Source organism: Cyanistes caeruleus, chromosome 4, assembly GCF_971803275.1.
Source record: "Cyanistes caeruleus chromosome 4, bCyaCae1.hap1.1, whole genome shotgun sequence".
Taxonomy (NCBI): Eukaryota; Metazoa; Chordata; class Aves; order Passeriformes; family Paridae; genus Cyanistes; species Cyanistes caeruleus.
In genome coordinates, this window is record NC_141704.1 from 21,907,493 (window position 1) to 21,935,409 (window position 27,917).

General features: G+C 36.4%; 1 protein-coding gene across 8 annotated transcripts in view; it reads left to right on the plus strand.

Annotated features, from left to right (window-relative positions):
• CADPS2 (calcium dependent secretion activator 2) overlaps nucleotides 1–27,917 on the plus strand; it is a 283,784-nt gene that overhangs the window by 113,436 nt on the left and 142,431 nt on the right. For all 8 annotated transcript variants that reach the window (XM_086886988.1, XM_086886989.1, XM_086886992.1 and 5 more), the window contains exons 4-7: nucleotides 5,332–5,412; nucleotides 6,722–6,958; nucleotides 10,988–11,109; nucleotides 24,732–24,843. In XM_086886988.1, coding sequence (XP_086743114.1) covers nucleotides 5,332–5,412; nucleotides 6,722–6,958; nucleotides 10,988–11,109; nucleotides 24,732–24,843 — 552 coding nt within the window. The remainder of the gene's footprint in view (nucleotides 1–5,331; nucleotides 5,413–6,721; nucleotides 6,959–10,987; nucleotides 11,110–24,731; nucleotides 24,844–27,917) is intronic.

The window sequence follows — 27,917 nt, forward strand, 5'->3', positions numbered from 1 at the left end:
CCTTTATTCTTTACCCAGGCTGCTCCTTTCAAGCAACTCTACCTGTGTAAAGATAAGCACGGGAAAAAATCCTGCAGGCCTGAGAGGTGCTCAGTCTGTCTGAAGCAAAACTCCTTTTTTTTAGAGTCAGAGATAAGAGTAGCAAGGACAGTGATCTGAAAACTGACAGTATTTGCATCTACTACACCCCTTTCCCACCTGCTGCTTTCTTGATTGACAACCAAAGTTGGGTGCTAGGGCTTCCCTGTCCTCTTCCAGCCTTGCTTCTGGATGCCATTAGTTGCTTCCAGAAAACCCTTTTTTTCATTACTGTATTATCTTGCCAACTGAGATCCAAGTCCTTTATTCTATTTGGTTTATGTAGAAAGTTTTTACCTTGGCTGTCTGGCGGTAGTCAGGGATGGACCCTGCAGGTTACTTCACAGACACATCTGCAAGCAATCTCAGCTCAGCAGGGCCCAGACTTGGTTAGAAGTGACAAAAGGTGGCTATAAAGGAAAAACAAGCATTTCTGTCACACAGAGTGAAAAAATACTTCAGATTTCACCTTGCAGAAAGAAGAGCAAGTACTTAGATGTGTACCATCATTTTAGTCATCAAATGTAGAGAAATGCATAATGCTATGGGTATATATATGTAGTTTCATGTTGATGTTACTGTGGATTGGAAAGCTGCAGGGAAGTTAACACAGCAGGAATAGTCACAGGGCAGAGCTATCAGTGTGAGCATTGTGAAGGTAAAGAACAATAACTTGCAGCAGTTCTGTATTCATCTATACACCAGCTGGTCTCATTTCTCAGGCGTAGGGAACTGACTTTGTGTGTAGAGCAATGTAGGTGTGTGCCAGGGGCTTTAGCGCAGCACCTCACAGCAGCATTAGTACCTTTTTTACCTTGCACATTAACCAGATTTTTTTCTAGTGTACATTTTTTCTTTTGGACCAAAATACACTACTACATTACAGCCTTGTAAGTAATTTAAAAAGAGACAAAAATATTTGAATAGGAAGCATAAAGTATGCTGTCTTTTTCCGATCTGTTAAAATATAGAAACATTCATTTATTCAGATGTATTTCTGTTCTGTGCTGTTCAGGCATGCAAATTAAGCAACAGTTTGTCAAGTTAGCATGATGTTTCTGAATAGTAATTTTTAACTCTGATAAATGTACAGTCTTTCTTAAATGACCAGGTAAGCTGAGGAGCATTGACTTCATGTGGATTCAAGACAGAGGGCAGCACAACCTGATGTGTCTGAATGCAGTTTGATTTAGCCTCTGGCAGTGGCTGTTTGTAGCTTGACTACTGCAAAAGTGATTTTTCAAAGGTTTGTAATGTGACCAGAGTTGAGCTGATTTTCACAGTTGGGATCCTGCTAAATGTCAGATCCTTACTTCAAAGCAAGGTACTGCTTGAACTCTTTGACAACATGGTCACCACTTTTCTTATTATGGATAAAGCAGTGTATTGTCTATTGTCTATCATGGTCTCTTCAGAAACAGGGGCATGTTTTAGCTGAAATCATTAAAGCAGAAATTTGGAGTAGAAAATTCAGTCTGTCTTTCAGAAATGAACACTTACATAAGCAACTGAAATCCTCTTAAAAGAATTGTTGGGCAACTTGCATTTTGAGGATGCTCCCACTCAATCTCCAAAGATGATTGCCCTTTTCAGAGTGAGAAAAAAATAAAGACAACTTCAAGCATTAAGGAATAAAAATATTTTTGAGTTAATAGCTTGACGTCTGATGGTTGTAAGTTTATTTTAGAAAGCTGTTTTAATGTAACACCAGTGGGGAAGAAAAAGAGATGATGATCTGACACTTTTTTTCAAAGTAACTTTTTATTCACCCATGTGTAGTCACTCATAAGTACTGATTTTTCTGATGAAGCTTTAAAAATCATAATCATCTTTGCAGAAAGAAAACCTGTCTTACTCATGCTCAGTTGGGAATGTTCCTACTGAATTAACTAGCCCTCAAAAGGGGAGTCAATGCCTTTGCCTAGGTTTTACAAGTTTTCCGTGCCATATGTGTGGCATTTAGGGGAAACATTGGTTTGTTTTGTCAGGACTTCTAATGATTTACTGAAAACAGGTCTCTGGTGTCTGCAGAGTGTTCTGTGGTGAGGTCCCCTGCTGCTAAAATACAAACTGGTTATGTGAGGTTTAAGTGACATGGGAAGCATCTCTAGTGTTGATGCAATCAGTGAATAACTATAGTATGGTACAACTACTGGTGCAGCTAGCTGAAAAGCTTTTTGTTAAATGAAATTTCTATGTACCTCTTTTTCAATAATCTCTAATGCCGTAATTTTTTTAAAGCATGACTTTAGGAGTGGGAAGCATTATGTGTGATGCCCATGTAAATGTGAATTGTTCTTAAAAAAAATCCAAACAAAACCTTTTTTATAAAGCTTCTATAATAAATCCTTTCAAATTAGTGGTTTCTTTTAACCAAGTTCCAATTGCAATACTGAGAATCTGAGTAGCTGTTCTGCACTGTTACATTTATATTAATTTCTATGCCGTGTCATGCTTTTTTTATTTAACAGTTTGAAAATTACTCCAGTGGTTGTCATAGCTTGATATCCACAGATGTCTTGGTAGGGATCTGATCCTCAAATACAGAATTAAGGAAAAGGGTACACTTGGTGTTTATGGTTGTCACTTCTCCCCACCCATGTGATGAGTTCTATCAAGTGTCTGCCTATGTAAAAAGTGGACCGAACTCAGAAATTCTGAATACCACTTACATTTCCAGAATTTTCTCAGTCTTTCTGCTGTTTTCACTTCATATTCTGTAGATAAATAAATTATTATTGAGTGCACATTCATAACCACTTAAATGCATTGCTTGTAAAGTTGTTTTTTCATGTATTTTTTGAGTTTAGAATAAAAACAAGTAGAATGACCTTGCATGGAATCAGGGTTACTGTTTTTCTGATTATAACTTCATTTTGCATACTGCAAAAATAATCCTATCAGCAGCTTTTCTTCTTATTGGGACAGATGTGAATGACCTACCAGTCATTATTACCTTGGCTCTTTTCTGTAGGTAAAGTAACCTTCTTTACTTTTCACCTCTTCAGCTTCTTTACATACTTTACAAAACATACAAACAGCAAACTCATTGGAATTTATAAGTATTGCAGGAAGAAGACTGAAGTTTTAAAATAAGTAAGGAAGGAAATCACATTTTTAAGTACTCAAGTGCAAAGAGATGATGGAAAGCGATGCAGAGTTAAGGAAAAAAATGCTAAGATTTTCAAAAGTAGGTTACATATTCATTAACTTGAATGATCATGTTTTTGATGGAAAAATAGCTAAATAACTGTCTTTAAGTACAATCTCTTCTTCAAATGAGTTAATAATGGAGGCAGTCATTTAAGTTGTGTATTGACACAGGGTCAGGTCTTAGCTTTATTTCATTCTCCTACACTCTCCCTTTTTCAGAAATCAAAATTCAGTCATGGAAATTACTTTCAAGCAGTTATTTTCAAGCAATTTCCTGTCATGGGACATATTATTAAAATAATTTTGACCTTCTCTTAGCCAAAAAAGAAAAATAAAATTGTTTTTCATATTGGACAAGCTTTCATACTGAGAAAACAAAACTAATTACAAAAGTATATGTTTGTAATACAAAGGAAAATAGAAATATTATCAGTAATAAATTCAATACACAGTTTCTTCTTTTGAAAAATAGAAGGATACAAACTTGGGAATCTTTTTTGGAATACTATAATTGTATTCTGAAATCTTAAAAAATTTTCTTTCATGAAGAACAGTCTTGCCACTTATGCTCACAGTGAAGTTAGGAGGAGATTTATTGATGGTCTCAGTGGGAGAGCCCTTCCAGTCTCGCACATGATCCATCTTCTACTCTGGTATAAACTTGAGCCTCTTTTGGGGATGCCATCAGGTTTTGTTCTCTTTCTTTCTGGCAGCCTGGTTCAGTTTCTGCAAGGATCTTGTAAGATCTTGCCAGACTGCACAGGTGGCAGATTCCATGTTCTGTTATCACTTCTGTACTAGCAGTGAAACACTTTTCATCCTGTTTCTAAATATGGTCAGATTTACATTAAGCACATTGCTCTAATTGACCCCTAAGTGCTGGATGGTGGATTTTTTATTTTTCTTTTTTATTTTATTTTTTTTAATTGGAATCCTAATTTGCATGAGTGCTCTGATTTAAGAAGCACTGGATTTAACTGAGGAGCGTTGTAAAGGAGGTGGTCTTATATATTTGGTGTGATGCACTCAGAGTAGCAGACTTAGTGGAAAAAACACTGAAAAACCTTAGTTTAATGTAATGAACAATTTGCCAAACTAACTGCATGTTCACTAGCTGGAGATCTGATTTAGTTAAAGAATCTATTTTTGCCAGTTTTCATCTCTAATCATTTTAAGATTTTTTTAGTCAAGAGATATTTAGATATCCTTAAACCTTAGCTATATGCTGAATGCACTAGGGTCGTTTCAACATGTCACATGTCAGTGATCAGCCCTAGGGACAGAGAGAGCTCTCCATAACAACTCTACCTTTGTCCTTGTTTGGCAATTATTCAGGTAAGATGGCAAGATGTGCCATCTTTCCAGATGTGTCACTCTTTTTCCCTCATAACCAGCTGTGCAGGTCCATGCGTTGAGCTGAAGCCCCACTTCACCTCCCCTCCCCTCCACTGCCCTAAAAAAGTAAACAGGTGAAAAATGAGTTGGAGTCTCATTACTGTGAGGCCCAGCTGTTCTGTTAAGGTGAAGAGATGTGTCCTTGATAGAAGTCATACTTTTAATCCTGACTGTTCTGTAGGTATTAAAATATTGGCAGTTCACAAACTGGATATGCCTTGCTGTGAGCAGTTGGGCAATACTGGGAGAAAAAAGCTTTGTAAGTGAAATAATATCATTCCTAGAAGGCATAGTCACACAGTTTTCTTCCATATACCTGTATATCCCTATGGAACTCATGGCACCAAAGAGCAAATTTCCTTGCAAACATTTTCTAAGCAAATCTGTCATTCCAGTTTTCTGATTCAAGGAGAAATTGTTTTAGCTGCTATTTTTATAAAGCCATAATACTTCTTCTGTATAGCCTGAGTATTAAAAATGCAAGGGAGCACTGGTTACCCTTCAGAAACCCTAATTTCTCTGACTATATGGTGGCCATTATATTTCTTTCATCTTGGTGAGCCTCAAAGCTGAGTATTTGCTTAGTGTTTGACTGGTTTTAAGATGAAAATTATTTTCTCTTGTTTTTTAAGCTACATGGCTTGCTGTAAATTTAAAATATAGTGCATTTCTCACAGTTGGATTTATTTTTGTTCTCTATCCAAGTTGGATAATGGAGATGAGCAAGCAGCACAGATAAGGCGTGAACTAGATGGACGACTACAACTGGCAGAACAAATGGCAAGGGTAAGTGATTGCTTTATTGTAGCAAAAACATATAAAATAAAAGCATATCATTTTATGAGATTGAGTGGGATGATCCATAATCTGTGTTTCCTGTTTCTGATTCTAAAATTAAGCAGAAGAATGTTTGAAAACAATCTGGCAGGTGCATTTCTTTCTGCTCTGAAGATTGTCTGACAACTGGGGTAGGGAGAAAGCAAAACCTGGTTCTGGAAAGGCATATCCTGTGTGATCCAACATTTCCTTCAACAGCAAGTCCAATTTTCCTCATTTTTTTACATTGGATGGAAAAAGAATTTTAGCAAGAGGAAAGATCTTTTAGGAGTACAGTAACAGTCTGTTTTATTTGTCTTCTGTGTGGGCATGTTATTATTTGAATGATCCTCACAGGATATAGTACAGTTTGAAAAACACTACTGAGGGTTTGAGGTTTTTTGCTAGACAACCCTGAGCTTTGGCCTGTTTGTTTAGTCTCTAATTATAAATTACTTGGGTTTTTTTAGGGGCTTTTTAATATGTCATTTACTGTCTCTGTCATGCTGTGATGAACCAGTCCACACAAATTGATGCAGGAATTTTTGGTCACAGTCAACTTGCTTGGTTATTGAAACAAAATCAACTGTAAAGGTTTTAATATAAAACATTTTATGATAGGTCTTATAACAATAAAAATTCTCTGGTTTAGGAGCAAGGTGCCTGTCTTTGCAGACAGTATCCTGGGATTGGTGTTTGTTTCTCATTTATATGTAAAACATATATTTTAAAATAATTTGTGGTTTTGTTTTATTTTGAATGACAGTCTCCTAAGCATCCAGAATTCAATATTTGGAGAAACTGTGCATAAAATTAGCTCTATATGAGTTGATATATGTACTATACGTCTATATATGCTTCTTCTTTGTGTTCATTGTTATAAACACAATATTTAAATGCTGTTGTCTAACTTCTAGAGGAAAACAATTGATTTTTAATTATTAATTACTATTCTTAAAACACCTGTAAGTAGAAATTCCTAATGTGTGGTTCTTCAGCTTGGGTTTATGGTTAAACGATTTAGGGAGAATGTACAAGGTTCCATTTTTACCTTATTTCTTCTTTCCAAAATTAACTGTACTGTATTTATGGGTCAGGATAAACCTTTCAATCACTGTTTTGAAGACATAAAAATAGATAGATACTGAAATTATGACTTATATTTATGACTTATATTTTTATTTATTGTCTCTTAACTGAAAGCAAGTCAGCAAATTAACGTGATCAATAATGTGGGATTTTTTTTTTCTGCTCTAACTTTTAAAATATATTTTCCAAGGAAAGAAAATTCCCAAAATTTGTAACAAGAGAAATGGAGAACATGTACATAGAAGAGTTGCGGTCTTCAGTGAATTTGCTGATGGCAAATTTGGAAAGTCTGCCCGTGTCTAAAGGTGGGCCAGAATTCAAACTGCAGAAGTTAAAGCGATCACAGAATTCTGCATTCTTGGACATAGGAGATGAAAATGAAGTTCAGCTGTCAAAGTCTGATGTGGTTCTCTCCTTCACATTAGAGGTAATCACAAATTTCACAGAAAATTTGTTAATGGTTTAAAATCGGTAGGATATCTGCCTTGATACTCTTGATGTTAGTCCTTTCTTGGTAATGTTAAAATGTTCTGTTAAAGAAGTAAATTATGCTTTTTATCTTTGGTAATTAGAATTTAGAATACAGCTGTATGGTGCATTTTCCTCTAGCAGCAGTAGTTGCATTTGGGCCAACACGCTAGTGTGGGAAGTTGAATCTCCCACACAAATGTAACTTAAAATGAATTCCAGTTTATTAAATAGCTAAGTATAATTTTAAATATTATAATGAAACACTGTTATAATCAGAAATGCATTCATAGAATTTTATGAACAAATCGAATTTTCTCACTAGAAGGATTTAGAGCAAACACATTGATTTTTCTTTTCTCTGGTGATCATAGCAGTTTTTTATAAATTTCTGCATTTTCCTTAGGAATCTGTCTTGTGTTTTCTGAGATTATGCAGGAAGTCTGGTACGTGGTGCTAATCTGTATAGATCTCAATTTACTGCAAGGGGAAGCCACAAATACATTTGGTTATTTAAACAATTCTGATGACAGACTAGAATCATAGAATGGTTTGTGTTGGAAGGAACCTTAAAGATCATCTAATTCCAAACCCCCTGCCATGGCCACCTTCCACTAGACATGATTGATTAAATCCCCTCTAACCTGGCCTCATAACTCATGTCCAATTCTGCAAATGTGCATGCCGAGAAATGCTTATCTTGCTTTCAATAATAATAGAATCAAAACATTACCACAGTGTGCATTGTGTATTTGTTGGTCACCAGGTGCCACACTTGTGTTATGCACCTGAAGTGGCTTTAGCTTATTTAAAACAGCAGGTAATGTTACACAATAAATACTTCAACTGTTAATGAGTTCAAAAGAAATAAAAATTATTTATCTTTTATTTTGTTCTCAAGTGACACGAGCATCTTTTTTTTCATGTGTTGAAGTCAAGTAATTTTTTCCCAAGGCACCACTAAAGATACAGAATAAAAAAACAACAAACGTGGACAATGAAAAAGTTTTAATTCTTTGTATAAAAGAGAAAGTACTTATCCCACTATATGCAATTTTAATATTGCTAACTAATAATGTAAAAGCCCAGCAATCAGCTTTGAAAGAGTAGTAAGACCCATTATTCTATATGCCAAAAAGTTTTATTTCATCAAGCATGTAAAACTGGAGTGCAGTCCTTAGTGTTGAAGTGTAGGAGAAGATGAAGTATTTATAACTCCTGTGCTGGATCCTGAGTGTCTCCATCATATGTGCCATGTCTGCCTCAAGGGAAATACCAAGCCTGGAATGGTCCATGAATTTACAAGAGTAGTTCTGAATAATCTAAAAAGTACCAAAAAAAGTTTGGCAATAATATTTCTGGTCTTCAAAGTTTGAAACAAAGATGAAATGAAAAACGACAGGACATACAATTTCTGGTAAATTTATAACAGCTTTGCTTTGTTTGTAGCCTCTCTGCTCTTCCACCAGATATGTAGACTATTAGGTCTGGTGAACTAAGTTCTTTTTTCTTTTTTCCCCATCAGCAAGAAAGAGATTTGCTGCAAGATAACTAATCTACAGTTCATGCTGTGCAAGGCAAAGAATTAAAGTATTACTGTACATGTGATAGTTTTTAGTAGGGCAGATTTTCATTTTAACCATGATAGTAATCACATAAGTTGACTCTCTCTCCAAACAATATGTGCATACTTTGCTCTTGAGAAGCCAAATCTCAGAAGATACAAGGGCAAAAGGAAAAAGTTGAATTGATATTAATGAAGACTGAAAAATGGAAGATGCGGTCTTTTTCTGTGCAAATGACCAAATAAGAAATGCTGATTGCATTTCCTAGAAGACAGAGTACTTCCTTTTTTGAAAATGTGAGGTCGAATGTACACAATTTCACATGTCTTGAACAACACATAAACATATCTAATTGCATCTTGTGTGGGGACTCAGTTGCAGGGTAACCAGCAGAATGCCTGTTGAGGGCTGCTGAACTAGCACGTGAATGAACAGGAAATCTACATCATGTAGGACAGAGTGGAAGAACCCCAAAATTTCTAGATGAGGGGTAAAGTGGCCAGGGTTCTTGCTGTCACTGTGCATTGTTATTATAAATAGTAGAACTTGCTAGCAATATTAAGTGTTCTAGTGGGAGTGAACCTTACTAGGGTCAGATGCATTCCTGAGCATCACTGCAAGCAACAGCCATTGTTTTTACAAGTTATTTCTTTAAATATCCTGTTTGTAGAAATTTAGAATAAAATTTTATAAAGACACAGTAATAGGAGAAAACTTATTTATACTCTTCAGCTGTTAGTTAAAAAATAGAAAAGCATTTGGGAGGCTGTTTATCAGCTAATGAGCTAATACATCCACTAGTGACAGTTTCCTGTGGAAGGAATGGAAGACAACTTTTTTCCAGTGCTGGAATCCAGAATTGTTACCAAAGAAAAATGTACTGTGCAATTAAGTTGGAAACTCAGGAAAAGAGGTGTAAACATAAATATGAGTAAACATTAAGTCAGTATTTAGCAAGGACATATATTTGGTATGTGGAAAGACCGTATAGGCAGTATAACCTAGAAGGATCTTTAATGCTGTCTAATTGCTTGAATTCCTGAACAATAGGTGAAAAAGAGGGGTGACTTGATCATTCTCCCTGAATTGCTGTTATTATGTATAAATTGTAATAGGCAGTATTGATAATTTATGGGTAATATAAAAATGGTCTAAATGATCAGTGACTGTCATCCCACTGTAATATTTACAGATTAGCCATTTTCTGAGATATATAACTATTACTAATGTTCTGTGAGTTTTAAAGTACAAAGGATTTGGTAGCTGGGGGTGAAGTCTGGTTTAATTTACTTGAATTGGAACAAAGTGGCACACGTGCAAGGAAGTTTAATAACAACAATTCTAGTAGTTGCTTGCTGACTTAAGAAACCAATTGCCCCTAATGAGACCAAAAGAAGTCATTACTTCTGGCACTTTTAAAAAAAATTAAATGTTGGTTTACATGTAAGGTTCAGTTAAGGGCAACTTCTCTTGATAGAGTACATTTTTCCAAGTTTCTTTGCATGGGCCCAAAGGGAACTGGCAAGAAAAGCAGCTTTTCCAAAGAAAGCAGGGGAACCTGTCTTCTCAAGTCCTCTGAATTAGAAACATCTGAAATGCAAAAAATTCCACTAAGTTCACACTGTGACAAGATTTATAGAAGGCAGAGAGCATTTAAAGTAGAGCTGCATTTGGCTTTTCTGAGTTAGTGTAGAGTAGTCTAGAGGAGGTGAAAATCTGTAAGATCTGCCAAGCTCATGATTTCCCTGGTGAGGAAAACTTGCAGGACACAGCTGGTAGCAGTGGCTTTTTCTGTTTCTCTTCTCCCTCTTCCCCATATGCATACTGAACCTGACTGCAAGTACTGCACTGGGAGAAGGAAAGGATGTGCATAGTGGAGAAAAAAATTACAGGAGCTGATATCAGTGCTCTGACCTGCCTTTTGCTTGGCACAACACCAAAGCCCTTCTGAAGTTCAAGGGCTGCAACCTCCAGAGACACAGCACCATAATTTACCTTTCTATGTATGATCAATGTACTTACTTGTTTACCATCAGACTTAGTAACCTATCTGTTCTATAAAAATAGTCACTTAGATGACTGATTAAAAGTTACAGTTTCTCATGTATAAAGATTGAGAATTCTATTCGGACATTAGTCTCAAATTGCACTCTTGGTATTTAAATTATGGTTGGAGTGAGTTTTTGGTTGCTGTCCAAGTAGAAACAATGGAAAAGTTTTAATTCATTCTAGATGTTGTTGAAAGTGGAAAAAGAAGATAAAACCAAAACTCTCCTCTGTCTTAAGATTTGAGTGAGTGGACTTTGGAATTGGGGGGATTTTCCTTTTTTTTTTTTTTTTTAATCTATACAGAGCTTAGTACTGCAGTAATTGTGCCATGTAATTTTTCATGAAGGATAAACTATTCTCTTTCTCTTCCTCAGATTGTTATAATGGAGGTGCAAGGTTTAAAGTCAGTTGCTCCCAATCGGATTGTCTACTGCACCATGGAAGTGGAGGGGGGTGAAAAGCTTCAGACAGACCAAGCAGAAGCTTCCAGGCCACAGTAAGCCACTCTGCTCTTGCTGCATCAGTATCTCTTTTCTGTCATGGGAGAACTTGTCTGATTTTCTTTACAATTTTTACAATTAGTTTAGTGCTAGGTTATGTGAATTTTTTCTTGACTAGTTATCTTGAATTCTTTCTGAGAAGTTAAAATACAAATAATACTTACTTAGGGTGAAATGAGTACAAACTGTGGGTGCTGTCCAAATGAAAGCCATTGAATGTATGGGTGAAGAAAAGAACTAGAGACTGCATCCTCCAAAAATACAAACTTCTTGATAGATGTTAGCCTGTGGTGATTTTATGTATTCTAGGTTAATGTGCAGGTGGCCTTGTGGTGTGTAACTTGTGCAGTTGGAGGGAAATCAATACTCAGTAATCAATCTTGACAAAGCTTGCTCACCTGCTGAGCCCATTTCATTTTAAATTATAGGATCCACTTCTTTCAATTAATATTTGATGGAGGCAGTCAGCAAACTGACTTGGAGGGGGATAACATCATGCCATGTGTAGTTGAACCAGTTAGTGTAGCAGAGAGTAAGAAATTAAATTGGTTGATTCGTTTGACCTACACACTGTCTTCAGACACTTTTCACTCTGTTAAAATGTCATTTGGAATCTTTTGTAGATTACTTTCCAGACAGTATGTTGGGGTTTTACTGGCACCATAGTGTGCCATGTGAAAGACAATTTAAAAATTGCAGTTGTTACAATATCGGATAAAACATCTTCTGTGGAACTGGGACAGTAATTTCTTTTCCATTTGGAAAGACAGAATTCTTTAGGCAAAACTAGAAGCACAATTTATCTGTCTTTTCTATGGTTGGGAGTAGAAAATCTAATTTGATGGACTTTCTTCTAGCTGTGGCAACTTTCCTTGGCAAATAAGCTAGCAGCATATTCAAACAGCTCTGCAGAACGCTGGGTATGTGGGACAAGATGTAAAATTAATTTATCACAGCTCCTGGCTGTGTTCCTTCTCCAGGGTATTGGAATGCTTATTCTTATCATTTCCATGTACTACACGAGGGCCTTCTAAAATAAACTGTAATAAAAAAGACACAGAGATGTACACATTGAAGCAAGGTTGTAAGTCGGTATTCAACATCACCTGCTTATTTTTTGACCTTTTTCTGGTGTTTTCTGGTGGTTCAGGGTCCCATGAGACCCACTAGGCTTTTTCATGGAGGGCACATCTCCAAACTGTCCTTTGTCTTGTGGTTGCTCTCGTATTCTTCCCTGTGACACGTGCCTACAGCCATTGCCCACTGACACAGCCAAGGTTCATGTTTCTTTTGAACATTTTGGGTCTGTTTTAAATGCTTGGTTAATCTCTGATGTCATTGATATGAGTCTTTAAATCACCTTGAGTACACAAGTGTTTGAATTTGGGACATGTTTATCTTCCTTTCAGAAAACAGTCTGTGGATGTTAAAGATGCTAAGTCTGGTTTTTTTTCTCTAGCTATTTCCAGATCTGGTGAACAAAACATTCTAGGGATGGTTCACAATCAGTTCATGGCTTATTTATTTCATGCTGCAGGTTTAGGTAAAGGCTGTAAAATCAATCAGAAGTATATAGAAGCATCAAGTAAAAATTGCCAGGAGATTAATTGATTTTCCTACTTGTAAAAATGGAAGCTTTGTGAAAAGGAAGTTCCAGAAAAAATGGAGTCAATACAAGAACAACTGAAGTGTTTCTAGGAAATGGTGTCATGTTGCTTGTCTGCTCCAAGCTTGTAAATTGATTTAATGAACTTCAGGTTCAAAAGGTATGAGTTGATTGAATATAAGAGAAAGACAGATCATGGGCTATTCCATCTAAATGATGTTGTACAAACTAAAGTCATATGGATTTGTTTGGAAAAAATTACATATCTTTAGAAGATGAATTTTTGAGAAATGCCCTGAACTGTAGTCTGGAAGCACATGAATGGGAGTTACTGGTGCTGTTGGCCTGTAAAACAGTGTAACTTAAAGAGGCAAGGATTATACAGCTCTGCAAAGTATCTCGTTCCTGTGCTCCTCTGAGTTGTGCTCTTTTCCATTTCTGGCAAGAGTGATTAGGAGACATTGGCATGCAGTATGATTATGAGTATTTAGAGACATAGCTTTTGAGCACAGATAGAGACCTCATTTGAGGCAACGGGGGAGGATATTAAATTAGACAAGCATGAAATTAGCAAATTATGAGCAAACAGTAAGAAGAAGAAGCTGCTTATGGAAAGGGACATGCTTTCTTCCATAGTTTAGTTTTTCTGTTAGAGCCAAATCAGGTTTTCTTGGCAGTAGCAATATTGCTTTTATTGATTGGTGGTAGAGGCAACTAAGAGGGCTTAGTAGAGTTTAATCAGAAAGTACACTGGTGGAAGAGAGCTGGTGGGCAAGCACAGACCATCTCTTTCCTGATACAAAAAAAACAGCTGTCAGATGCCTGAGGCTGCTGTCTGCCTGCACTGCCTGATGCTGGAGCTGGCTTCTTACTGGTATAATTTTTGGTACTGTCTTTCTGATACAAAGGAAAAGTATCAGTGAGGCTGAAGGAGACCATAACTTCAGATTTCATGTAGGATGTGAAGCTAGAAAAGGGTACCAAAGCTGCATAGAATGAGACAGTGATGAAAAAGGAATGATTACCACCAGCCTGCTGTGGGAGACTGTTGGCAGGAGCTCCAGATCATGTGCTTGTCACACACATTTTTCTGTAGCCAGTTTATAGTTTTGAACTGGTAGCTACATTTGTGGAAAAAAACCCAAACAAACAAACAAACAAAAAAACAGTATAAAGAATTATTTATGCTTATTTTTTTCATCTGTGAAACATCAGTGTATGCAGTACAATGCTACCACTCAGCCAGAAAATTTTAAAGCTTTGACAGTGAAAAGGATAAAATAAGATTCTAAGATGAATGTTTCAAAATGCTTCTGCAAGCTAGTGTGATCTTAGAGGAGAGATTAATGGAAACATGAGTCAAGTGCACACTTAATTCACAATTTATCCACTATTCCAAAATGCTGAATATTTTCTCATGTATTTTTATACATATATTTAAGTGTTCCTCTAAATCCCTGAGTGCCACCTTAAGAGTAATACAAAAACTAGAAAAAATATTTGTTCTTAGAGGGAAGATGCCTGATTAAAGTCCCTGGAAGGAGAGCAGAGTTTTCACCAGTAATAAATATTTTCTGGTTTGTTAATGCATTTAACCCTTGCTTTCTCTCTTTGAATAATAACTTTGTGATTTTATGGTTAAGTGCTTCATTTTCTTATTTAGCAAGCTAAATGAAATACTGCTTATATGTACTTAAATAGTTAATGGTCATTCTAAAATGCAAATGTTGTAGAATAATGTAGTTTTACTGAACTTACGCCTTGAACAGTTTTACAAGCAGATCAGTTACACAGCTTCACATGCAAACCCTATAAAATTTTTATAACTGTGAAATATTTCTGCATTCCTTCCAGCTGTTTCCTGCCTTTTAGCCCTGCTGAAAATCCTTCTACATAGCCTATGACCTTTTCTACCAGAGATCAGTAAGCAGAGCCCTCAGAGGGCCCTTTTAGTTGTGTGAAGCTTTGCATAACTTTATTGCTGTGATGCCACAGGGGGTCATCTGCAGAAATCCAGTGCTAATTTCATTTTTCAAGCATTACTAAAGTGGCCTTGTTTTTAATCTTGTGGAGCCTGGTATCCACATTTCTTTCTTATCTTTGATTTTTACTCATTCTGAATATTAAATAATGTGATTTCTTGGAAGCATCATGTTTTAGGCATGTAAAATCTTGTCTAAAAATAAAAGATGGGAACATACTATCATTTGGTACTACACCTGACATGTTCTTGTCACCTACTTAGACAATAAAATAGGATCTTATCTTGATGATGAAAAAACTTTAATAGAGACAGGATATTCTTCATGTGAACAAGACATATAAGATCATCGTATTTTACTGCCAGTGATTGTATAATCTTATTAAAAGGGATATTATATGTTAGAAGTATGTCAAGAATGCATGATTAAATCTGACTAGAGGAAGCAGGGAACCTTGGTCAGTACTGCATAAATTAAGTAAGTGCTGCTTACATTATTTTTATGCCATATTCTACCATCATTAATTCCATAAAGTATTTGAAGTATGAGAACTTGTGCATGCATTAACTAAAGATTGCATAGAAAAACTTCCATAGAGCAGTTAAGCAAAAAAAAAGAAAAAGGCCTAGTTTCTAAAATTTAAAATTTTCTTAAATGGCATGTTTGCTCATAAAAATTATAACACTTTTTTAATATGATGTATTGAGGACGATAATATTTGACAGTCATGTTCCAAACATCAGAAAGTTTGCTTTCTTCATCTTCACTGTAGTCCCTGCAACTGTATAATTTTATTTTTTTTTAATTAAGGGAAACAAGGGGACAATAAGACTTAAACTGTCACCTCACTTGTGGTTGACAACACAGATATACAGTGTGTATGCAATGAGAAAGAAAAAGGGGTTTCAGAATAAAGCACACCAATTGGTCTTATGCCAACTGGAATACTGACATTTTCTGATTTGATTCTTGGTTCTTTCTTGATAGACTCTGCAGGCTCAGGTAGGTCAGCCTAGTTTGTGATTTGTTTTCCCACATCTTTAGATTGACATGACAACATCTATCTGCTTCATCAAAGTACTGTGAGTTTATCAATGTTTCTACAGCATTTTGAAGGTTAAAGTGTCACAGAAATACAAAATAACATGAAGTAAATTGGAGTTGCAACTTTTAACAGTGTTGTGATGGATTCATAATCAACTCTTTCAAGGAAAAAGTGAAATAAATATGCATATAGAAATTTCAGGAGTGTAAATCACCATGTCTTGCCCTTGTGCCCATCACCAGTCTCTAGGTGGGTTTGAACCTTGGTGGGTTCTCTCATGAGGTTTCTCTCATGAATTGTTCACTTAATAGGTACCAGTGTTTGCCATGCCTGGCAGTGTGTCAGTGTAGATACATACCCATTAAAATGTTCACCCTGGCTTGTCTTGGTTGCCTGTACTGAAAGTGAGATGGGAAAGCAAGACTAATAATTTATTCATACTGTTTTATGTTTGTAATGACAATACTTGTCATAATAGCATTCTGTACTGTTAGAGTGCACTTTTCTTCTTTTCAGTGTAGGAAGTCTAAATTAGTGTTTTTACTAAGGTGCCTATAATGCATTGAACCCCTCTTCTGGTTTGCCTTTCTGGTTTCTATTAGATTATTTTTTTGTTTGAAAGAAAAACTAATCACAGTTCTACTGTGATTTTTTTTTTACAAGTAATTTTTTCATATAATATTTTATTCATATTATTCATATAATATTTATGCTTAAAAATAAATACATGATCATGCATAGATCATTATTAGCTGTCAGATAAACAGTAATTTTTAGCTTTGTTAATTCCTTTATTAAAATTTTTATTTTACCAAAAGCAAGTCCTGAAAAAAAATAAAAATCTGCATATTAACAGATTATCCTTTTTTCCTTTCATGTTGGTCTAGTTGCAAAAAGGAGCTTTACGATACAGCATATCCATCAAAACACTGTATCCTTGCCATTGCTGAAATAGCAATCCAGAGCTTTCTGTTCCTTGAGTAAAAAGTTCCAGGAAAGGATTCCCAGTGCTTTCTAACAAGCACCCTAAAACCCCTTAATTTTTCTGCTGAATCCACGAAAAAAGAAAAAAATTGCCCAAACATTTACTTTTTTTTGAGTTTCTACACTAGATAGTGACTCAACAATGCATTCAGAAATTAGATGGTGGGCTGCTTAGTGCTTGCAGCTGCAGGTGCTGAGCACAGATTTTCTGGAAGGGAAGTGCTGAAGAGATGGTTTGTTAGTCTGCATTTCAAACCATTAATGTGCATTAATGTCAAAAGTTCCCATATAGACAGAAGTAAATGATAAATGGTGAAAGACAGTAGTATAGGCTCCACTTAGGTGGACTCAAAGGTGAACTTTAAAAGTACTTGTGTGACTTCCCATGCTTATTCCACTATTTTACCTTTTTGCTGTACTTTCCCTTCCTCCTGTCGGTACCTCTGTAGAACAATTTGTTTTTCTCCTAGTTACATTTTGCAGCTTTAGGAATACTTTGATGGGAACCTCAGGGTTAAAACCATTACCATTGTCACACTCCTTCAGTAGCTGACAGCCCATAAGATGGTAGCTAAATAGAGAAAGTATTTATGCAAAATACCAGCATTTCTTCGATAGGGACTGTAAAACAATGAATCTGCAGTTCTCCTCAAGATTTGCACTTAAAATAGTGGAATCATGGTAACACAGGGAAGGAAAGAGTCACAGAAGATTAGATGAGGTCTGTAGTGGAAGCCAAGACACGTAGCTGCCTCGTGGCTCAGTTTGCCTGAGCATGGGGCTTGTCTGTGCTTCTACTGTGAAAGGTTGTTATGATTTGTTTAGAACTTTCTTTATGCCTTGCTTTTCAGCTGCAGTTTAATGTGCTTGTTCTGAGTGAGGAAATTATGCTCCTTGTTTTTCCATTAAAATGAATGAGTAATTTTAAAATAAAGAAATAAAATAAAAATATTTTACAGGGAAAACATTTGCAATGTAAATCCCATTATAAGCATTATAGAAAGGTACAAGCATACCAGCTCTTTCCCTTGTGGTTCCAAACATTAATTCCAGGTCTGACTGATGTACTGGAGAATGCATAATAAATAAATAAATAAATAAAATATAAATAGTGGTTGTAATGTTGCATATAAGGAACAATCTTTACCCTATTAAATCCTTAGTGCTGCACAATAAACTTCTGTTGCATGTGCAGTACCTTTCAATATCCTTTTTCAAAGCGAGAAGCTGCAATGTTCATGTTCATTTGTATGGTGGTGATAAGAAAAAATAAAAATGCTTTTGGGCTGCATGAGGCAGCTTTTAGAGTTAAATCTGTGATTTCTAGTGTAGCATCCTGGTATCAGCCATTAACAAATGGATGAGTATTTTTGTACTCAGAAGAGAAAATTAAATGCTTATGATATTTTTCCAAGTATCAGCAGGGAAGAACTAGTAGCAATTAGCACCAACTAATACTCTCTTTAGGAGTCTCAGTAAAAACACCAAAATCAGATAAGTATGGATTTAACTCTATTTCTGTTTGGGTGAGTGGATCCTGCTTGTCAAATTATAGATTTATTGTCAGATTGCTGTGGGGTGACTTGCGTCGCTGGTACAGCGCCTGGCTCGCGGTCTCACATTTTCTCTCTCTGTATCTGTGCAGTTGGACATACAGCTGTAATATGCAACACTTCATAAATCCCACACTCACACAGTCCTTCACTGACAACAGAAGGTTTGTCAGACCTGTATTTGGAGTGTTTTAATGTATCAGTGTACTTGGATGTGCCAGGAGGGGCTGAGCGTCCTCTGTCCTTGAGTTTCCTGGCATTTCATCTCACAACTTTCATTGTGAGTATGGTTTCTAACCTGAGGGTTATAGATACCTGTTTTTATACAGTTAAGGCTTGTTTCTAAACAAAGTAGAAACAGCAGAGTTAATACAAGTTCTTGACATAGTTGAAACACAAAGATATTGCAGAGACCTCAACATACTATTTCCAGTCCAGCTCCAAGATGTGCAAAGATGAAGTGCTGGTAAATCTCTTAGTACTGCGGAGCAGTAAGCTGCCCAACAAACTGTCTTGGGTGGGTCTTCCTGCTCATTCCAGCTCTGCCCACATCCCTGTTTGGATAGAAAATAAGAAAACTCCTCCAGAAGGCCTTTTAATGTAATTTAATTAATAGTTAAGAAACACATTGAGGTTATGCAGAAGAACAAAACCCAGAATCAAACCGAGGAGGCAAAAGATGGCACCAAGGAGACCAATACACTCTGGTACTGGTTGCAAAAATGAGATTTCCATATTATTTAGGATAAAAAATGGTGCAAAAATTCTGTAGAGTTGGTATTTTGTCAGAAATAAAGTATTCCAGTAAGTAGGGCTACATATATTAGCCCTGTAATATATTATATATAGCCCTATAATATATAATATATATTATTCTATTTATAGAAATATACAGAATTACCCTTTGCTTAGAATAATAAATTTTATTACATTAACTCCCATGATCTCATAAAAAAAGTTTTAATTAACAGAGACCATGAGTTAAATGGAAAACCTGAGAGAAATTTGCTGCTGTTCCCAGTGTATGAAATGTGTTCCAAACTGAAGTAGAAAAATAAATTCGCTTAGAGGGGTTTCTGTGACACAGTGATAAATCTTTAGCTGAAATAAACATTCACTTTCTTGCTGGCAGTAGGTACTTTTGCAGTGAAGGGAAATAAACTTTGGCAATATATTTTGTCTCTAATTACTATATCAGCCCACGTACCTCTGACAGCAGCAGAAAAATATGGTGAAAAGACTGTGGCTTATGGTTAAAGATGAACGAACATCAAATCACTGCAGTTTCTATAATGAAGAGAATGAGTAGGTAAAAGCAGAAAAATTATTTAAACAAAGGAAAGTTATGTGGTGAAATGAGAGCCTGAAGAGGCAGAATTAGGGTTTTTTTCCAACTTCAAGTTGGTAGTTTTAGAGGTATCCAGTATGCTACACAGGCTGCAGCTAACAGTGCTGTGAGCTCAATGCAACAGTTAGTGTTGAAATTCTTGTTACTTTCAATGGTTTATCTAGCAAGATGTAAACAAACAGATAAACAAACAAACAACCCCAGTATAATGGCAGTTATTTAATATATATCTTGCAGGAGATCCATACTTGTTTTGTCTAAAATTTTCATCTTCCCATCTGGACACTTTCAGCTCCAAAATTGTTCACATTAACAAAAATCATTGGACCAATACTCAAAAATCAATGGCTCCATAGGTGTGGAGGTGGTTTTTTGTTGTTGTTTTTTTTTTCCATTGCTTGCATACATTTGCTAGTTAAAACATATGCTATTACAAACTTAAAACAAACTTTTTCTTTGTAGACAAGATTTACTAAAGGTACACTGATTGTAAATAACAATTTCATAAGATAGATGAATTAATTTGCTTGTTCTTTCTTCTCATCCTTTCTTCCAACCTTCCTTCAGGAGCTCCAAAGCAGAGCAAGCTTTAAGTAAATTATCTGCAATATACTTTGACTCAAACAAGATCAAAATGGCTCAGAGGAATTGGTTCTCTTTTCACAGAAAGCCATGTTTCAACCTACAGGTTCACCTGTATGAAAAGTAAAAGTCAGCTGTAAGATTTATTTTCATGCAAAAAATATTTCAGTTATTGATGTTGAAAGTTAAAATATAAAGTTAAAATATAAAGTTAAAATATAAAGAAAAGCATTTTAAAGCTTTTCTTTATTCAACATTCAGATTCTGGAGACCTCCTTGTTAATTCCTATGTACAGAAAGTAGTTCAATTAAAAAATTTTAAAGTTTTTGTCCTATGAATAATGTAAACAATCTTTTGTATGCTGGTTGACTTTCATAGCTGTGGTTCAGAAAAAAAAATCCTTCCTGGGAAGTACTGTATTTTCTTCAGGAACAATATCAGGGTGCAAACCCAAACTTAAAAGCAAAACATTGATTTTTTTCTGACCTATATGTAGCAATTCAGCTTTTAAATTTAAAGGAGATGTTCTGCAAAAATATTTGCTCCAAAGAGATTAAGTAAATGCAAGAACCAGAAATTCTAATGCTGTAACAGGGGTCAAAAAATGCATTTGACAGACAAAAAATGAGTTTTGGAAGAAAATAATTAAATTTTTGACAAAAAAAGTGGATGTAATTTTACTAGCATATAAAATCTGTAAGTTGAAATAAGAAATCACAGTAATGGTGATCAAGATTTTCATCATGATGATTACTGTTCAGGCACTGATTTCATTAATTATTAAATCTTCTCCTAACATATTTTCACCATTAAACTCACCAGCTCTTGTAATAGGTATATAGATCTAGAATAAATATCCAAAAGTGTGGGAAAAAATTGATGGAATTTTACAGCGGAAATAACAAGTGATTCAGTAAAATCTTATTTATTGGCTAGGAAGACTATATTTAAAATCTTGGCATTATAGGTAAAATTGATGCAATTTAATTACACAGTTCTTAGTCACAGGTGATGATTGGGTAGTACCTTATTCGAAGTTGTTGTTTGCATGTATGTTGTATTAAATTTTAAATTGATCTGTATGCTGAAAATCTGATACCATTTTTTATACTCTCAGATACAGAAGCTGAAAGTGTGACATACATTTAAATGGAATTTGGTTAAAATGAAGTATTAGTCATAAACTTGTTGATTTGTTGACTGGAGTCTCACTAGTGTCATAAAAGAAATAGCCGGGGAGAAAATAAAGTTGAAATCTGACTGATCTTGAGCACCTATATAATTTCAGAACAGGAAAGAGTATGTCAGAGTAGGCTAGCTTATGTACACCTGCATGCTTTACTCCGTCTTTCCTATATTTTGGATTATCCTTAATAAATACTGAGCTCCTGGTACCTTATTATATTCATGGCACAATCTTTACAGATCAGATTTTTATTTCTAACAGAACTAATGTTTATTAGGAGGTGTTGATTGACAGTGCAAACTGCAGCCAAAAAGGCTGTTCTTATTGCTACACCTCAGTTCATACTGACAAAACAAAAAGAAATGCAAATTGCAAATTGTTATTAGCATGAACATTCATATGGGTTAGACGACAAGCTGGAGCTTGGATTGGGCTGTCATTTCTGACTTCTGCTTCAGTTGTTGCCTGATGTATTAATAGCATGCATAATAACATAATAATGTGCTTTTAAATGTACAGCATTTAGATGAAGTCCATCTATCTAGATAAAGTCAGTTTGAGTGGAGTATTGTGTCTCATGATCTTTCCTGGAAGGAGCAAACTAAAATGAACAGGATACCACTATTTTGGCTGCTGATTTCAAATGGTATGAATTGATACCTCTGCAAAAACATGAAACATTTCAAAGAAACAGGACTTGTGTTCTAGTCATACACAAGGAACAAAAAGAGCTACAAGTACTTTGCTGTTATATTGGCAGCTGGTAGGAACATCAGATGCCCACAAGTAAGTGTGATAATAAAGTATACAATCTTGGATATGCCTTTACCAGAATGTGATTTCTCACGAGCTCTTTCATGATGAATGATATTAAAACCTGGTCAGTAAATCTATGATCATCTGCTCTTACAATTCCAATTCCAATTCCAATTCCAGTGAAATGTTCCTGAGGGGCTATGGGAGTCAGCTGAAGTCCTAGTGGTCCAGGAGCATGCTGATCAGTGCATGAAATATTTCTACCATGAGCATAAAGCTTTAGGAATTTATTCAGACCATTCTTTTTCAGCCCAGGATTTTCACTTACTGGTGCAGATGGGACAAGGGATGGGAGAAAGATGTCACTCAAGGCTGGTGATCAGATTCAGTGTTAAAGGTGATTTCTAGTACTACATAAGTGCCAACAACAGGCAGATGACCCCCTGTTTATCCCATTCTCATCAGTCTCTCACTAAATTGTGCCTCTAAAGTGGAGAAGGAACAAATCCTCTCAAGCTCCCTGAGCAAGGCTCATGTGTGCCCCATCCCTGCCTGCTGTGTCCTGCAGTGATGGAGTTGGGTCTCCAAAGAAAGCTGCACCACTTTCTAGGAAGTCCTTTGAACCTGATGCTAGGGTGCTCAAACCCCAGCAAATGCTGAAGCACACACCTGCTGAGTTGCTGCAGGTGACGTTCCCTTCTGTCAGCATGACCTCTTCTTTCTCTTCTCTTCTGTATGAATTGATGCTGGCACTAGACCTCTACAGAAATAGAGAGGGTTTGTGTTTGTTTTGTTATTTTAATGGGAGTCTCTCTTGGGTTTTTTGTGTACAATATTTGTTTTTCCTGTCCAATATGGCATGCACAGTTTAATGCTTCTGGAAGCTGAGGGACAAACAAATCTGACAGCTGAGAGAGGGTACAGTTATCAAAGTGCTTAGATTGTGTTTCCAAATTCAAGGCAGCATTCTTGCTGAATAGTGGGATTTGGAGACTGAAGATACAGCTATCTCATCATTTATAAAGGTGCTTTCTCCTTGGAAATTTCATTTCTGTATGGTGACGAAACCTACCCCTGGCACTCGTGCTGGGAGAAGCAGTAGTGCTGGCATTGTCCTGCTCTGCAGCTGCAGCATCTGTTATCAGATCATAAACAGGTTTTCTCCCACTCAGAAAGGCGATTTGTCAGAGTTCCTATTTCAATTGCCACTTTTCTGAGCCTAAAGCTATGCACACCACAGAGTAAGCATCTGTCTAACCTAGACAGAGCAAAGAAGACAGAATTAAGTGCAAGATTCAGTTAATTTGTGATGAATCTCACTTTCAGAGTCAGGCATGTTCAGCTACTTGTAGGACTGGTTTATACAGAGCTTCTGCTTCCTTAAAGCTTTTTGCTTTTGATGCATATTATTTTCTAGACTTGATCTTGAAGTCTGTATCTCATGCTAGTGGAGTTATTTTTTCTGATATATCCCTTTGTTGGAAAAGTACTACTCTGTGTTCACTTTGCTATACTGAGACATTGTGTATTCTTGAATGTAAATGAAAATTATTGCTTTTTCTAAATGAGGGCCTAAGATTTTGGCTTGTGTATTACATTCTTTTATAGAGCATACTCTTAAGGTCATCTGTTTATTTTATTAGTTTCTGATAATTGTAATATCTCACACAGTGGACAACAGCGGGAGAAACTGGAGCTGTACTTACTTTTTGCATTTTGTTTGTACCAAATAGCATAATCACAATCAGTTTAATCAATGCAATGAGCTCCATGTGGTTGTCCAGGAATATGGAGTAGATCATTGAAGGAAGTTGCAACCTAATTTGTATAACTTTTATTTGTTGTACCACTGGCACACAGGGAGGAGGGGGAGAAGGCTAGCAAACCAAGTGTCTTAATTGAGATAAGAGATTAACGACTAGAAGTGTGTCTGCATAATTAAGGTTCTCTAAAAGCATAGAGCCTTGTGGTAGTAATTATTTTGCAGACCTATAGTCACTCTGATAATTTTTTTTTCTTATTATTTGCATTTGTGTTTACATTTTTCCTACATTCTCATACTAAGCTATAAAATATATATAATATAAAAGATAACACTTTCTCTGCCTAAGTCTCCTAATTTACTCATGCTGTGGTTGCCTGAAGTGAATTGAGACATGATTCTTTGCTAAATTAATTTCACTTGTACGCAGAAGATAGTGAATATGTTTCACAGAAAATAGATGTCTCTTTATTTTCCTTCCTGTTTGGTTTTTTTTTTGGTTTTTTTTGTAGGTATAATTTCTGTTCTTTGAGTTTTGCCATTAAAATTTTTTAGATTGATATTTTATGACAAAAGTCATACCGAAAATCCCTGATTTGTTTTATCACAGAGAAAAGCCACTTTTTCTATGTGGATATTTGATCTTGAATGTTCAAAAATGTACCTCCCTTTTCTTTCCCACCCTCCTCCTCCTAAAGCTTGAAAATTAAGTTATAAGAGCATTGATAAATAGTCTGCAGAGGAGATTACAGTCCTATCACTCTCAGGCCTGTGCTCAGCCCCAGTTAAATTTTGTTGTTTTGTTTGTTGCAGGTGGGGAACCCAAGGGGATTTCACCACTACTCACCCTCGGCCTGTTGTCAAAGTAAAACTCTTTACAGAAAGCACCGGGGTGCTGGCACTTGAAGATAAAGAACTGGGAAGAGTGAGTATTATGTGCAGAGAAGAGAAATATGTGAGAAATGATGGGTAGAAGTGTGAATATTGATAAAACATGACATAAAATGGTATAAGGCCTTCAGTAGCAGCCAGTTTTGCTGTGGCTCTACCAAACTCCTTTTCTCATATAAAGGTGACTTTTACCAGTGTTCAAAACATGGTAGGTTGACTTCAATTACCTTTCAGAAACTGACATCAGGCGTCCCTGGTGGTTCTCTTTGTCTTCTTTAAAATATTAATTTCTGCATGATATACCAGTGTGTTTAACTATTCAAATTAGGAGTGAAAGAGAGAGAGGTAAGACTCGGTGTGTAATAAATGTAGCAAACAATGGGGAAAGGGAAAGAGGGAAAGGGAAAGGGAAAGGGAAAGGGAAAGGGAAAGGGAAAGGGAAAAGGAAAGGGAAAGGGAAAGGGAAAGGGAAAGGGAAAGGGAAAGAAATACTTAAGTGGTAGAAGGATGGAGCAGAATGGGAGAGGAGTGAGAGATAATATATGAGAGTAAAATGAGACCTTATTCTTGTACTCCATGAGCTTTTCCTCCAATTTTTGTGTTTTCCCTATCTTGACAGGATAATCTGATATTAACTCAGTTAGTGAGAGGACAGTGCTAATAATGCCAAGGTCGTAGGTTCAATCACCATATGGGCCATCCACTTATTAGCTGGCCTCAATGATCCTTCTGGGCCCCTTCCAACTCAGACAGTTCTGCAAATTCTGTAAATTTATCCTTCTTAGCCCAAAATCAAGAACTAGAGAGTGCAATGTATCATAGAAAGAAGAAGGTAGGGTGAATGAGGCAGAGAGGGTCTGCAAATCTCCCCCTCTTCTGTTGAAATTTTCACCTCTGATATGTAGTATGTGGAAGGTAGCTCACATTTTAGTGCTCAGTTCTACAGTCCTGGCTGTTTCTCATTCAAGCAAGCACAATTTGTTGGAAAGAGCAGGGCTCTTCTGTGCTTTGTGTCCTCTGAGCACAGGACATTCTCTCACACCTTGTGTCACTTGTTAAGGTCAGGACTGTGTCTTCAGTTCTACTTCTTCTTGCCTCATCTCATATCCTTCTAAGGGGCTTCCAAGGTCACTTGATCAAGGTGTGGGTGGGATCTGCATGGGGAAGGTTCCCACGGGGGTCACACCCTGGTAAAAGCCAGGCAGGCAGTGTGACAGGTACAAAGGAGCCACCGGTGTGCAACTGGGCAGAGTCACCAATATCTGGATTCAGAACAATAAAAGAGACACTGAAAGGATGAAATTGCAGAAACTGCATGGGGTTTCTAAATGCAGAGAAATTTTGTCTTTGTCCCTTCTTGCTCAGTCCTTTCAAAGAAGCAAAAGAGAAGTCAAGGGCCAAGGTGAAAGACAGTGGAGGAGGGACTATGTGGTTATGAACAATAGCCAGCATACTCATTGCCAAGGAGTCAGAGAAGAAAAGAAGCACCATCAATATAAAAAGGCTAAGTATATATGTGTGCATATATATGTGGCAGATTTTAACAAAATCCTCTGTGTCTGCAACCTCAAATAGCCAAATTTCAAGTACCACCCTTAGTCTGCTTTCTTACACTGCAGCTTCTCTAAGTTTCTAGGACAGGAAGTTAAAAAGATTTCAAATTTAATTTTAAAGACTAAATACATTTCAAGTGTAAAATATTGAATATAGCTTTTGCCTGACTTGTGTCCTGTGGCCACAGATGATTGATTTGTGTGGTTTTTACTCTTTTCCTGCACACTCCTGGCTGCCTTCTGACACATCTGTGTTTGTCAGCTGGTCAAACCAGTTTAAAGAAAGTGAATTGGTTGGGAGGGAGGGGTGAGAGGAAAGAGAAAAAAATAGGTAATTGAGAGGCTATAGTGACCTCAGTGCCCTGTTGTTGGAGTCTGACCCAGCTTTCCCAGAGACAAAGCAAGATCTATAAAAGATGAGGGAGGGAAGCTCCTTCGGATTCTTACACTCCTGGTATTCTTTGGTAGAGTCTGCTTGCTTTTATCAGATGGTCTGGGATTTTGCAGTTTGTACCAGAATAAGCCTATTAAAATAATTTCTTTTTGCTGATAGAATTTCTTTTTTTTTTTTTTCCCTTGTGTGAAAGGATAAAGGCCATCATCTTTTTCCCCCCGTGCATTAAAGCTTGTGCTGAGATTTGGAATAGCAAACAGGAGTACCCAACAGATGCCTGGATACTGCTTTTCTGTTTTATAATACACTCCTCATTTACCAAAAACATCCACATCCTTGCCAAAGAATACCTTCTGAGAAAGATAAGTCAGTAAAAAATAAACCTCCCACAATGACCCTGTGTACTGCATATGGTCCTTAGCAGTGAAAAATAACATGAAAAGGGCATGCTGGCTGTGCAGTGGCCTGTTTGGATGTCTGTCCTGCACCTCCCAGGGCTGGCAACACCTGTGGTTGCTGACAGACAACTTCCAGTTCAAGGGATCAGATCCTTAATTCAGTAGAAAAAGAAATCTCTCAACTTCTCTGGTTTGACCAGAGTAACTCTGAGTGGTGATTGCTAGCTTCAGGGGAGATTGGGAGAAGATTAGAAAGAATTTTTACAAAATAGTTTGCATTTATATTTACTATGTACTTTTCTGGTACACATCTTCGCTTTCAGTCTTTTTTTGTTGGTGATGTCTTTACTTTCAGGTCTGAGAGACTTAAATTCAAGTAGCATTTGAAAAGATATTGGATCCCACTGGATAAGCTTAATTTTTATAAAGTTTGGCAAGTATATGCCTGGTCATTACAATGCAGTGACTTGCAGCAGTACATCTGATCCAGCTAGTTTTCTTATCCTTGGAAAAGGTCTGAAGATACTTCCTACTGGTATTTTTCCTGTACTTAGAAATTCAGCTCAAACCTACCCCCTTCTGGAGTAGGCTTACTGTGGACATTAATTCTCATCTGTCAAGTACTTTCTTAAAAGTGTGTGTCTTGACCTGATACAACTTTTGTGCATTACTGAAGCTTGCATTTCCAATACCTTGCAGTTATTCTGCAGGTTCTGTTCTTTTTAATCTATGATTAGAAACAGAAGGCAGCATAAAGTTACAT